The 14743-nt window shown below is 42.6% G+C and overlaps 1 protein-coding gene across 2 annotated transcripts in view; it reads left to right on the forward strand.

Moving 5' to 3' along the window:
• Positions 1-14743, forward strand: part of PRRX1 (paired related homeobox 1) — a 98209-nt gene that overhangs the window by 54599 nt on the left and 28867 nt on the right. For both annotated transcript variants that reach the window (XM_075833500.1, XM_075833499.1), the window contains exon 2: positions 733-908. In XM_075833500.1, coding sequence (XP_075689615.1) covers positions 733-908 — 176 coding nt within the window. The remainder of the gene's footprint in view (positions 1-732; positions 909-14743) is intronic.

Below are 14743 nucleotides of genomic sequence, written 5' to 3' on the forward strand. Positions count from 1 at the left end.
AGACTTCTGGAAAATTCAGGAGGGTTGGCAAGTATTGTATTAGGCACATGATAAGCAATGTAAATGTCTGAACTTATCATTCAACTGGAGGTTATGTCATGGCATCCGAAAGGATGGGTAAAGCTTGGTGAAGGGAGTGAGAGCAGAAACAGAAATCTGGGTAGTGGCACAGTTGGCCAAAAAAGGATACAATCTTGTTATGCCTCTATTAGGGAGAACCTTGGAATAATGGACTGGATTTCTGTTTTGGTGCACTTGCAGGAAGGTGATGATTCTAATATTTGTAGTGAGTGCTCTAACCAGACTACTACTAATACTACTATCAGAGCAGTGGAATGAAAAGAGCAAATGATGGATGGAAACTAACTCTTGGTTGCCCAAAATGAAAAGATAGCACCAGTGTTTGTGCAGATTGTGTTGTACATTAAAGCTATGTACAATGAAAACAGTGTTCTACTTCCACATGGAATATTACTGCTACCATTGTTCTTGATATCATGTAGGACTAAATGCTTTATAAAGAGAAATTGTTAAAATTGGTGTACAACTTTTTAGAGTAATGTGTTCACAAAGAACTTGGCATAGTAACAGTCAGCAAACCAATGCACTGTACTGTCTCTTGCAGTAACAGGAGTTCTTTGAATGCACACACTGCACATCTCAGATACTCTATATTTAAAAAAATAAAAAAGTTAGCATTTTTCTTATGCTTTAATTTTCTACCCTGCACAGATGAACTGTCAAATGCAGAACAGAAGAAACAGAGAAAACAAAGGAGAAACAGAACTACATTTAACAGCAGTCAACTACAAGCTCTTGAGAGAGTGTTCGAGAGAACACATTACCCAGATGCATTTGTACGAGAGGATCTTGCACGGAGAGTTAACCTCACTGAAGCTCGAGTTCAGGTAAAACCTATCACCTACATTGGGATAAAAAATTGTAGGAGAGTTTTATAGGGTTTCCATGTTGGGATGAAAACCACCCTGAGCGGATTTACATATTAAAACGTTGGCAGCATGGAACAGAGTTTAATGCTGCTTCAGTGTGAGCAGCGCTGCACTTTTCTGTCTGTCGGCTCTCTCCACAAGTTTCGGCACCTCTCCCCCTTGGTTTCATCAAAGAACCTTGTGTTTGATCACTGTTAGGAGCTTAGAAGTACAGTGCTGCACAGACTGAAGCAGTGCTGCACTTTCCTGTCTGCTGGCTGTCTCCCCAATGGAGTACCTGGCCAGAGCATCCCAAGCACCCTGGCCGGGGACTCCTGTCATGGGAAAGCCCTTGACGTTACTATCCATATATGGACATTTGATGTTAGGGGCTTTGAGATACTGGACTACACATTCCCTGTAGATAGCACCCCCCCCCCTGTAGATAGCGCCACCCCTGTAGATAGCACCACCGAAGCTCCCTCTAGGAGCGGAATCCCCGGCCAGAGTGTTGCCGACTCTCTGGCCGGAGCTTCTGCTCTTAGAGGGAGCCCCTAACATCACTGTCCATAGATAGCACCCCCCCTATAGATAGCATCACCCCCCTGAAGATAGAGCCAGCCCCCCTGTAGATAGCACCACTGAAGCTCCATCTAGGAGCGGAATCCCCAGCCAGAGCATTGGCAATGCTCTGGTTGGGGACTCCGCTCCTAGAGGGAGCCCATGAGGTCAATGTCCATCCATAGATTCTCAGTGGCGCTATCTACAGGTGAGGTGTGGCGCTATCTACAGGAGGTGTGGCCCTATCTACAGTGAGGATGTGGCGCTATCTACAGGGGGTGGTCCTATGTACAGGGGGTAGGTGCTGTCTACAGCGGGTTGGCGCTATCTACAGGGGGTGTGTTGCTGTCTACAGAAGTACAGTGGGGTGGTGCTCTACAGGGGTTGTGGTGCTATATATAGGGGGTGCTATCTACACAGGGGTGTGACACTATATGGGCACTATCTTCAGGGGACACTGTGGTGCTATCTACATGGGCACTGTGTGTGGCACTATCTATGTGGGCACTATCTACAGTGGGCACTATGTGGGCCCTGGCACTATCTACAGTAGGCACTGTGGCACTATCTACAGGTGCATTGCGGCACTATCTACATGGGTACTGTGGTGTTTTCAGGGGGTTGGAAGTAAAAAACCATAACGATTAAAATTCATTAATTTTTTAACGCCCACGAAATACGGATTGGAAACGGCGGTTAAAAACGGTCAGACGGCTGGGAAATAGGTGAAATTTTTTAGACACACTGATGTAAAACGGCCATGAAAAACTGACAGTTGATCCGTTTTTAACACTGTTGTGTGAATATAGCCCTCTTCACACTCCCCTCCCAGCGATCCAGGCTGATGGAAAGAAAAGAAGAAGACTACCGAGCTGCAATAGTGTATATATATATATATATATATATATATATATATATATATATATATATATATATATATAAAAAAATTACCAAAAAAAGTGTTTTTTAAATTTATTTGTGATTTGTCTGCCCATAATGAAAATTAAAAACATGCCATTAATTAAACCAATCTATAAAATGTAAGCCACATAAGTCTTGTAAAAAAACAAAGTGAAAATAGTTGTGATATTAACCCCTTCGGGACGAATCCATTTTTGGATTTTTCATTTCCATTTTTCACTCCCCGCATTCCAAGAGCCATAATTTTTTTATTTTTCCGTAAATAGAGTGGTGTGAGGGCTTATTTTTTGCGGGAGGAGTTGCAGTTTCTTTCTATACCATTTATAGTTCTATTTAATGTACTGGGAAACTGAAAAAAAGATTCCTTATCTTTATTCTGTGGCTGAGTACGATTATGGTGATACCAAATTTATATGGGCTTTTTTATATTTTACTACTTTTATTGATAATAAACTTTTTGTTAACAAAAATTTTTTTTTTGTGTCGCCACATTCTGAGAGCCATAACTTTTTGATTTTTTCACTGATTAAGTGGTGTAAGTGCTTATGTTTTGCGGAACTAGCTGTAGTTTTTATCGGTACCATTTTTTTGTACGTAAAACTTTTTGATCACTTTTTATTACTTTTTTTTAGAGCGAAGTTTAACAAAAAGAAGCGATTTTGGCGGTTTCAATTTTTAATTTTTTACGGCGTTCACCGTGCCCGTTAGATAACACTATATTGTAATAGTTCAGGCTTTTACGGATGCAGCGATACTCATTTTTTTTACTTTTTTTATTTTTTACATTTCTTTAGGGGGAAAATGGGAAAAGGCTTTTTTTTGAACTTTTCATATATTATTTTATTTTTCACTACTAAAAACTTTTTTTCACTTTGTTTCACACACTTTATTAGCCCCCCTAGGGGACTTGAACCAGCGATCGTCATTTTATCATCATTTTTACAGGCATCTGTTAAGCCCTGCCACAGAGTGAAGGGAGCCCTGGGGGCCATCATTAGACCCCTGGGCTGACATAACAACCATCGTCACACCCCGATCTCACTGCAGGGGGAGCGATGAGCTGTTGGAGGGTGCCGCCCCACTTTTTAACGCCTCAGATGCTGCAGTCGCGATTGACCGCAGCATTTGAGGGGTTAAACAGCCAGGAACAGCGCGATCGCTGTTAGTCCCGGGTGTCCGCTGTAAGATACAGCCGACACCCACAGCATATGGAGCGCACTCAGCGCGTGAGCACGCTCCAAACATCAACCCCTGCACCCGGATGTAATGGCACGTCAGGGTGCGCGAAGGGGTTAAAAGCGGTTGCAAAGATATTATCGTTTAAAGAAGTGCATATCAGAAATGGAAAATTTGACCTGGACACAGGGGTATCAATGACCCTTAAAGTGCAGACCCTCAGCTTTAATTTGAGGAAGGGTTTAGGAATTACAGCTCTTTAATATGTATCTGCCTCTTTTTCAAGGTACCAAAGGTAATTGGATAATTATCCCAAAAGCTATTTAATGGGCTGCATGGGCTATTCCCTCATTAATCCATCATCAATTAAGCAGGTAAAAGGTTTGGAGTTGATTCCAGGTGTGGCATTTGCATTTGGAAGCTGTTGCTGTGAACCCACAACATGAGGTCAAAGGAGCTTTCAATGCAAGCGAAACAGACCATTGTTAGGCTGAAAAATATTAAGAAATCCATCAGAGAGATATCACAAATATTAGGGGAGGCCAAATCAACAGTTTGGTACATTCTGGGAAAAAAAGAGCGCACTGGTGATCTCGTGAACTCCATAAGGCCTAGACGTCCACGGAAGACAACAGTGGTGAATGATCGCAGAATCCTTTCCATGGTGAAGTAGGTGTATCAGTATCTAAGTCTACCATAAAGAGAAGATGTCATGAGAGCAAATACAGAGGGTTTACCACAAGGTGCAAACCATTAATCAGCCTCAAAAATAGAAAGGCCAGATTAGACTTTGCCAAACAACATCTCAAGAAGCCAGCCCAGTTCTGGAACAGCATTCTTTGGACTGATGAAACTAAGATCAACCTGTACCAGTATGATGGGAGGAAGAAAGTATGAAAAAGGCTTGGAATGGCTCATGATCCAAAGCACACCACATCCTCTGTAAAACATGGTGGAGGCAGTGTGATGGCATGGGCATGCATGGCTGCCAAAGGCACTGGGTCACTAGTGTTTATTGATGATGTGACTAAAGACAGAAGCAGCCAGATGAATTCTGAAGTGTTCAGGGATATACTTTCTGCTCAGATTCAACCAAATGCAGCAAGGTTGATTGGACGTCGCTTCACAGTACAGATTGTCAATGACCCAAAACATACTGCAAGAGCAACCCAGAAGTTTTTTAAGGCAAAGAAGTGGAATATTCTGCAATGGCCAAGTCAATCACCAGATGTCAACCCAATCGAGCATGCATTTCATTTGCTTAAGACAAAATTTAAAGAGCCTCTGTCACCAGATTATCAAATCCCTATCTCCTATTGAATGTGATGGGCGCTGCAATGTAGATAACAGCAAACTTTTTTTTTGTTTTTTAAAACGATAATTTTTGCCCAAGTTATGAGCAAATTTAGATTTATGCAAATGAGCTTTTCAATGGACAACTGGGCGTGTATTGTGTTTTTACCAACTGTATCTTCTCTGTTCGACGCCAAGTTGAAGGACCTGTGGGTGACTTCACGCTGTGTGTCTGCTGTGAAAGAAGCTGGGTGGGAACAATGAGAAGTGTATGATGCTGATTTGTCAGCGTCATACATTTCTATTCACAACGCCCAGTTGGTAAAACACAATACACGCCCAGTTGGTAAAACGAGAAAACACGCCCAGTTGTCCATTGAAAATCTCATTTGCATAAATATAAAATTGCTCATAACTTGGGCAAAAATGATCGTTTTTCAGAAAAAACAACTTTGCTGTTATCTAAAAAATTTTAGATCAATTTGCTTTTAGTGTTTTATTAAAAAATGTTTTATTTATTTGTGTTTTACTTTTTTTTTTTCAAACTTTTTCTTCACTATGGGGGCTGCCATTTTTTTTTCATCTCTGTATGTGTCGATTAACGACACATACAGAGATGGAATACGGCACATACATCCCCATAGAGAATGCGACCGGGAGCCGTTCGCATTCACTATGGTGTACGCCGTCTGTGTTGGAACGGCGCATGCGCCGCTCCCACACAGTCCAAATGGAAGGTCTTCGGCCGAGCGAAATCCGGCGCCATTTTCTTGTGGACCGGAAGCCGCGGCCGGACAGTAAGATGACTACTTCCGGTAAAGTCTTCCGGACATGTGTTCTGAAGCAAGCACTAGGAGCGGAGGGAGCAGACGGAGCGTACGGACCGGAGGGAGCGGCGGCGGCGGCACGAGCAGGTAAATTATGTCTGTGTATGTTCGTGTTTTAGTGTGTGATTATCACTGTATGTAAGCCTACTACACTGTGTATACGCTCAAAAAATGGCGGCACACAGTGTAGGAGGCTTGAACATTCAATCCCCTCCTTTCTAATGGCACTAGCCAGGATAAGGGAGGGGGGATTCTGTGAGCTCACTAGAGCGTGTGTGCTTACACCAAATTTGCAGCATAAAGCAATGTGGTTGCTTTACCACATGCCAATGCTGCAATTTTGGGAATTGCTCCCTCTAGTGACCAGCACAGGGAAATGTTATAAATTAGAATTTAATTTATAATATTTCCTGACTTGTGAAAATGTGAGAAAATTTAAAAAAAATTATAACAATCTCTAATCATGTATACACTAACTGTTTAACTAAAAAAAAATAAAACATTTCTAGCGACACATTCCCTTTAAGGCAGAAAGACCCACAAACAAGCAACAACTGAGGACAGCTGCAGTAAATACCTGGCAAAGCAGCACAAAGGAGGAAACCCAGCATTTGGTGATGTCCATGGGTTCCAGACTTCAGGCAGTCTGAAATGAGGAGGCTGTGTAGAAAAATGGTTGCAATAACTAAACGTTTCACAGGATAATTTTGTTCAACCCCAGGAATTAAACCTGAAAGTCTACACTTCAAATGCATCTCAGTTGCTCCAATTCTGGACCTAACTGTTGTTCCATTTTACAATCCTGACTCTCGGAAATTGAAAAAAGAGAAAGAGAAAAAAAAAAAAAGGGTCCCACTGCACAGACATATACCTTCTCCTCTCCCAGTAACCATATTATGAGCCATGTTAGCCTCAACCTGAGGAGCCACGCAATAGAATTCGATACTCATCAGACTTCTGAAATTCCATCCAGAAACATCATATTTTATAGAATGTGTCATATGCATCAATCAAAGAAGAGGTTAGGTTTTCCATTTGCATGATATCGTTAATTTTAGAGATGCGGACACATTAGTGTAATGTACAGGATTATTTAGGTGCCCCCCACAATCTTTAAAAATGTAGAGTCTCTATCCATTGTCACAGCCAATGGTTTTTTTAATTGTCCTAATGTAATTAAAATGAAAAATGAAGCAACTTTGAAAATATACCCTATTCCCTCTGTCCCATTCTTGTTAACCTACTGAATGAAGATAGTCTCTCCCCCTCAGGATCATCTAAGAATAATTTCTCCCCCTCCTCATTATCATCTAATGACAATCTCCCCGTCTCTTCTTTTCTAACTTGCCCAGAATCATCTCCCCCACCACAGAGGTATCAACCCTTATTTCTAAGATATCACCTTCATCCCCAGCTGTCTCAGGTATCATCTACCTTCTCTTACCCAGGTTTAATCCTCCCTTAGGTATCATCTCCCCCTAAAGTGGTATCATCTCCACAAGGTCTTCATTCCTCCCCAGATATATTCTACCTTCTGGGTATCATTTCACCCCCTCCCTAAGTATAATCTCTCGCCCCTCCCCAAGTATAATCTCTCGCCCCTCCCCAAGTATAATCTCTCGCCCCTCCCCAAGTATAATCCCTCACCCCTCCCCAAGTATAATCTCTCTCCTCTCGCCAGGTATAATCCCTCTCCACTCCCCAGGTATAATCCCTCTCCTCTCCCCAGATATAATCTCTCTCCTCTCCCCAGGTATAATCTCTCTTCTCTCCCCCAGGTATCATTACCTATAGGGGGCTGTGTGGCACTACCTACAGGGGGGGGGGGCTGTGTGGCAATACCTACAAGGGGGCTGTGTGGCACTACCTACACTACCTACAGGGGGCTGTATGGCATTATCTACAGAGGCCAGTGTGTGGCATTATCTACAGAGGGAAGTGTGTGGCAAAAAATTGACAAATGTAATTCATCCATTTTTAAAATGAACAGGGAAAAAAACGGATGCAAAACGGGTCAAAATCGGCCGTTAAAAACGGAAACATGGCCCGGAAACAGAACAGATGCAAAACGCAGACAAAAACAGACCAAAACTGACGTTTTTATTGGCCGACACTCTGACCATGTCATGTGAATAGAGCCTTACAGGCAGTGGAACCATAATCTCTCGTCCCTCCCCAAGTATAATCTCTTGCTCCTCCCCAAGTATAATCTCTCGCCCCTCCCCAAGTATAATCTCATGCCCCACCCCAGGTATAATCTCTCCACTCCCCAGGTATAATCTCTCTCCTCTCGCCAGGTATAATATCTCTCCACTCCCCAGGTATAATCTCTCTTCACTCCCCAGGTATAATCTCTCTCCTCTCCCCAGGTATAATCTCGACTTCTCTCCCCCCGGTATCACCTCTCTCTCATCTCCTAGGTATCAATTCTCCTCCCTTCCACAGATTTCATCTCTCTGGACTCTACCCTTCAACCCCAGGTATTAACCCTTCACTAAATATAATCTCTCCCCTCCACCCAAGTATCATCCCCCACAGTATCCTCTTTCCTCACCCTCCAGTATTATCTATCTCGCAAAAGTATATCTCTCCCCACCCCAGTATTATCCCCCATCTCTTCCCAGTATTATTCTCCCACAGTATCTTCCCCCTCTCTAATATCATCTTACTCCCTCAATATTATCTCTTCCCCAGTATCATCCCCCCTCCAGTATCCCCCCACCCCCCAATAAAAGGCAGATGTCTTACCCAGTGGCAGTTACCATATGCTCTCCAGAGTTGCAGCATAGTATATTGTACTACATGCAGCAGGAGCTTTTAGCAGCTCTTACCCATAGCTCCCTGTTCTTTGTAATATGTGAGAGGAACCTCTCTATTTTCTCTGGTTAATAAGCACAATAGCTGTGAGAGCCGTGGGTAAGAGCTGCAGATAGCTCCTGAAGAACGTAGTGCAGTACTATTCTGCAACTCTGTAGAGAATATGGGCCAATGAGTAACTAACAGCTGCCTTCTAGATAGCTTCCTGCCAAATAAAAGTACAGCCTACACCAATCTTCCATGACCGTCCCCCTAAAACGCACCCTCAGCTCAAACTTGCATATTTTTTTCATTAGAAAAGAAGGAAGCAAGACATTGCTAGACATCTAACTTTATCTTCTAGTAGGACAACGTATTGGTCATGTTGAAATCCAAGAGTTGGGATGCCCCATGCACATGGATTGTTGTTGGATCCTACCAAAATCATCCAAGTTCAACAACATTTCTCTAATGTGTATTGGCAACTTTCTGAAGGCATATCTATTACTGGGCTTAAAGGGGTTGACCAGGAATACATTTTATTTCTATTTTAATTTAATTGGACATACAGTGAAGGAAATAAGTATTTGATCCCTTGCTGATTTTGTAAGTTTGCCCACTGTCAAAGACATGAACAGTCTAGAATTTTTAGGCTAGGTTAATTTTACCAGTGAGAGATAGATTATATAAAAAAAAACAAAACAGAAAATCACATTGTCAAAATTATATATATTTATTTGCATTTTGCACAGAGAAATAAGTATTTGATCCCTTTGGCAAACAAGACTTGATACTTGGTGGCAAAACCCTTGTTGGCAAGCACAGCAGTCAGACGTTTTTTGTAGTTGATGATGAGGTTTGCACACATGTTAGATGGAATTTTGGCCCACTCCTCTTTGCAGATCATCTGTAAATCATTAAGATTTCGAGGCTGTCGCTTGGCAACTCGGATCTTCAGCTCCCTCCATAAATTTTCGATGGGATTAAGTTCTGGAGACTGGCTAGGCCACTCCATGACCTTAATGTGCTTCTTTTTGAGCCACTCCTTTGTTGCCTTGGCTGTATGTTTCGGGTCTTTGTCGTGCTGGAAGACCCAGCCACGAGCCATTTTTAATGTCCTGGTGGAGGGAAGGAGGTTGTCACTCAGGATTTGACGGTACATGGCTCCATCCATTCTCCCATTGATGTGGTGAAGTAGTCCTCTGCCCTTAGCAGAGAAACACCCCCAAAACATAATGTTTCCACCTTCATGCTTGACAGTGGGGACGGTGTTCTTTGGGTCATAGGCAGCATTTCTCTTCCTCCAAACACGGCGAGTTGAATTAATGCCAAAGAGCTAAATTTTAGTCTCATCTGACCACAGCACCTTCTCCCAATCACTCTCAGAATCATCCAGATATTCATTTGCAAACTTCAGACGGGCCTGTACATGTGCCTTCTTGAGCAGGGGGACCTTGCGGGCACTGCAGGATTTGAATCCATTACGGCATAATGTGTTACCAATGGTTTTCTTGGTGACTGTGGTCCCAGCTGCCTTGAGATCATTAACAAGTTCCCCCTGTGTAGTTTTCGGCTGAGCTCTCACCTTCCTCAGGATCAAGGTTACCCCACGAGGTGAGATTTTGCATGGAGCCCCAGATCGATGTCGATTGACAGTCATTTTGTATGTCTTCCATTTTCTTACTATTGCACCAACAGTTGTCTCCTTCTCACCCAGCGTCTTACTTATGGTTTTGTAGCCCATTCCAGCCTTGTGCAGGTCTATGATCTTGTCCCTGACATCCTTAGAAATCTCTTTGGTCTTGCCCATGTTGTAGAGGTTAGAGTCAGACTGATTAATTGAGTCTGTGGACAGGAGTCTTTTATAAAGGTGACCATTTAAGACAGCTGTCTTTAATCCAGGCACCAAGTTGATTTGGAGCGTGTAACTGGTCTGGAGGAGGCTGAACTCTTAATGGTTGGTAGGGGATCAAATACTTATTTCTCTGTGCACAATGCAAATAAATATATATAATTTTGACTATGTGATTTTCAGTTTTTTAAAAAAATATATAATCTATCTTTCACTGGCCAATTAACCTAGCTTAAAAATTCTAGACTGTTCATGTCTTTGACAGTGGGCAAACTTACAAAATCAGTAAGGGATCAAATACTTATTTCCTTCACTGTATGGCAGAAAAGGCAAGAAGGTTCCAGCATCAATATCTTGAACACACACCTGATTTTAGTGCATGTGATTATTTCTCTTTTCATGATTGGCTGCATATATATGTATATATACTGTGTGTGTATATATATATATATATATATATATATACATATATATATATATATATATATATATATATATATATATACATATATATATATACATACATTGCTTCCTGTATGATTTGTTTGCTATGCTATGGCTAAGGGCCACTTGGGCCTGAAACCGGTCAGCTTCTGTTCTATGTGTTGTCCCTGATTTTATGGAAACCTCAATAAAAGCCGCATTTTGTTCAAGATATTTAAGCTGGAACCTTTTTGCCTTTTCTGCTACAATTTGGTGCAGTCCTGCACCCTCCGCACATCTACTTGGTTGGTGAGCTGGATAAAAACTAACTGTTTCTCTAATGTGACATATACACTTAATTCTCTAATATAATGTATGTTTATATCTTGTACCGTTACTTATTTCTAATGTGCGGTCATGTAACCGTACCCAGAGTAAATTTTTCACTTCCTCTGACGTTCCGTGTCGTTGCTCAGCCAGAACTGCCGGCTAAGAGGCACAGTGCGTCATCAACTAGGTTTACAGGCAGTGGGCTGGTCGGATGTTTCATGCGCTCTTCAGAGCTCCGCCTCTGATCCCACTCCGAGAGAGAAGGAGAATGAGGGGGCGCGGATGACGAGAGAGGAGGAGAGGGCGTGTAGTAGCAGAGACGAGGTTCCGTATCGTTGCCCAGCCAGCACATCTGGCTGAGCAAAGGCATGGCACGTTATCAACTACGCGAAGTGTGAGGAGGAGAAGGAGATTTTTTTTTTTCACTGTAGGGAGCGTTGCCGAAGCAGTGGCCGGGAATTCCGCTCCAGGAGAAGTCCCTGACGTCACTGTCCATATATGGACAGTGACGACAGGGACTTCTCCTAGAGCAGTCCCTTACTCCTGAAGCGGAATCCCTGTACACAGCGTCGGCCGATGTGACCGGTGATTCAGGTCCAGGAGAAGTCTATATATGGACAGTAACATCAGGGAATTCTCCTGAAGCAGTCCCCTACTCCTGAAGCGGAATCCCCGGCCACAGCAGCTGACACTGTGACCAGTGATTTCGCTCCAAGAGAAGTCCCTGGCGTCACTGTCCATATATGGACAGTGACATCAGGGACTTATCCTGGAGTGGTCCCCTGCAGTGGCACTCTCTACAGGAAGGGGAGTGCCATCTATGGGGGATGCTATGTACAAGAAGGCTGTGTGGCACTACCTACAGAGGGGCTGTGTGGCACTGCCTACAGGGGGGCTCTGTGGCACTACCTACAAGGGGGCTGTGTTGCACTACCTACAGTGGGGCTGTGTGGTACTACCTACAGACGGGCTGTGTGGCACTACCTACAGGGGGGCTGTGTGGCCCTACCTACAGGGGGCTGTGTGGCATTACCTACAGGGGGGCTGTGTGGCACTACATACATTGGGGCTATGGGGAACTACCTACAGGGGGGCTGTGTGGCACTACCTACACTACCTACAGTGGGGCTGTGTGACACTACCTACAGGGGGGCTGTATGGCATTATCTGAGGTGAAGCTCTGTTGGATCTGGTCATTTCTAATAATGCAGAGCTTGTTGGGAACGGCAATGTTCGTGAAAACCTCGCTAACAGTGATCATAATATAGTTATATTTTGCATATACTGTAAAAAACAAACACAGGCTGGGAGGGCAAAAACACTTAATTTTAAGAAGGCCAATTTCCCCAGGTTGAGGGCTGCAATTCAGGACATAGACTGGGAAGAACTAATGTCAAATAATGGTACAAATGATAAATGGGAGATTTTCAAATCTACTTTGGGTAATTATGGTGCAAAATTTATTCCTATAGGTAACAAGTATAAACGACTAAAATTAAACCCCACATGGCTTACACCTTCTGTAAAAAGGGCAATAAAAAATGGGCGTTTGAAAAATACAAATCTGAGGATACAGCTGTAGCCTTTGTAAATTATAAAGAGCTTAATAAAATTTGTAAAAAGGTAATAAAATCAGCAAAAATACAAAATGAAAGGCAGGTGGCCAAGGATAGTAAAACAAATCCCCAAAAAATCTTCAAGTATATGAATGCAAAAAAAGCCAAGGTCTGAACATGTAGGACCCCTAGATAGTGGTAATGGGGAGTTGGTCACAGGGGATCAAGAGAGGGCAGAGTTACTAAATGGGTTCTCCAGCTCTGTATATACAACAGAAGAAAGAGCAGCTGATGTAGCCGGTGCCAGTGCTGTTAATATATCAGTTGATATCTGAATTGGATGAATGTAGATATGGTCCAAGCTAAATTAAACAAAATAAATGTACACAAGGCCCCGGGACCAGATGGGTTACACCCTAGAGTTCTTAAAGAGCTTAATTCAGTTATTTCTGTCCCCCTCTTCATAATATTTAGAGATTTTCTAGTGACTGGTATAGTGCCAAGGGACTCGCGCAGGGCAAATGTGGTGCCTATTTTCAAAAAGGGCTCTAGGTCTTCCCTGGGTAATTATAGACCAGTAAGCTTAACATCCATTATGGGGAAAATGTTTGAGGGGCTATTGAGGGACTATATACAGAATTATGTGACAAAAAATAGTATTATAAGTGACAGCCAGCACGGTTTTACTAAGGACAGAAGCTGTCAAACCAACCTGATTTGTTTTTATGAAGAGGTGAGCAGAAGTTTAGACAGAGGGGCTGCTTTGGATATAGTGTTTTTGGACTTTGCAAAGGCATTTGACACTGTCCCTCATAGATGTCTAATGGGTAAATTAAGGACTATAGGTTTAGAAAGTATCGTTTGTAATTGGATTGAGAATTGGCTTTAGGACGGTATCCAGAGAGTTGTGGTCAATGATTCCTACTCTGAATGGTCCCCGGTTATAAGTGGTGTACCCCAGGGTTCCATGCTGAGACCACTATTATTCACTTATTTATTAATAATATAGAGGATGGGATTAATAGCACTATTTCTTTTTTTGCAGGTGACACCAAGCTATGTAGTAATGTTCAGTCTTTGGAAGATGTTTTGTGAATTGCAAGCGGATTTAAACAAACGGAGTGTTTGGGCGTCCACTTGGCAAATGAGGTTTAATGTAGATAAATGTAAGGTTATGCCTCTGGGTACCAACAACCTGCATGCATTATATGTCCTAGGGGGAGCTACACTGGGGGAGTCACTTGTTGAGACGGATCTGGGTGTACTTGTAAATCATAAACTAAATAACAGCATGCAATGTCAATCAGCTGCTTCAAGGGCCAGCAAGATATTGTCGTGTATTAAAAACGGCATGGACTTGCGGGACAGGGATATAATATTACCACTTTACAAAGCATTAATGCAGCCTCATCTAGAATATACAGTTCAGTTCTGGGCTCCAGTTCATAGGAAGGATGCCCTGGAGTTAGAAAAAATACAAAGAAGAGTAACGAAGCTAATAAGGGGCATGGAGAATCTTAATGGCACATACAAAAAATATGGTGAAATCCTGTTCCATGTAAAACCCCCTCAAAAAACAAGGGGGTACTCCCTCCGTCTGGAAAAAAAAAGTTCAACCTGCAGAGACGACAAGCCTTCCTTACTGTGAGAACCCTGAATCTATGGAATAGTCTACCGCAGGAGCTGGTCACAGCAGGGACAGTAGGTGGCTTTAAAAAAGGCTTAGATAATTTCAAGAACAAAAAAATATATGTTCTTGTGTGTAGAAATTTTTTTACTTCCCTTTTCCCATCCCTTGGTTGAACTTGATGAACATTTGTCTTTTTTCAACCGTACGAACTATGTAACTATGTAAATACAGAGGCCATTGTGGGGCAAAAAAATTTGCAAATGTAATTTATCCATTTTTAAAACGGACAGGGGAAAAACGGATGCAAAACGGGTCAAAATCGGTCGTTAAAAACGGAAACATTGCCCGGAACGGAAACTATACAAAACGCCCGAGATAAACGAACCAAAACGGCCGTTTTTATAGGCCGACACTCTGACCATGTCATGTGAATAGAGGGTTACGGGCAG

This window comes from Rhinoderma darwinii, chromosome 7 (assembly GCF_050947455.1).
Source record: "Rhinoderma darwinii isolate aRhiDar2 chromosome 7, aRhiDar2.hap1, whole genome shotgun sequence".
NCBI lineage: Eukaryota > Metazoa > Chordata > Amphibia > Anura > Rhinodermatidae > Rhinoderma > Rhinoderma darwinii.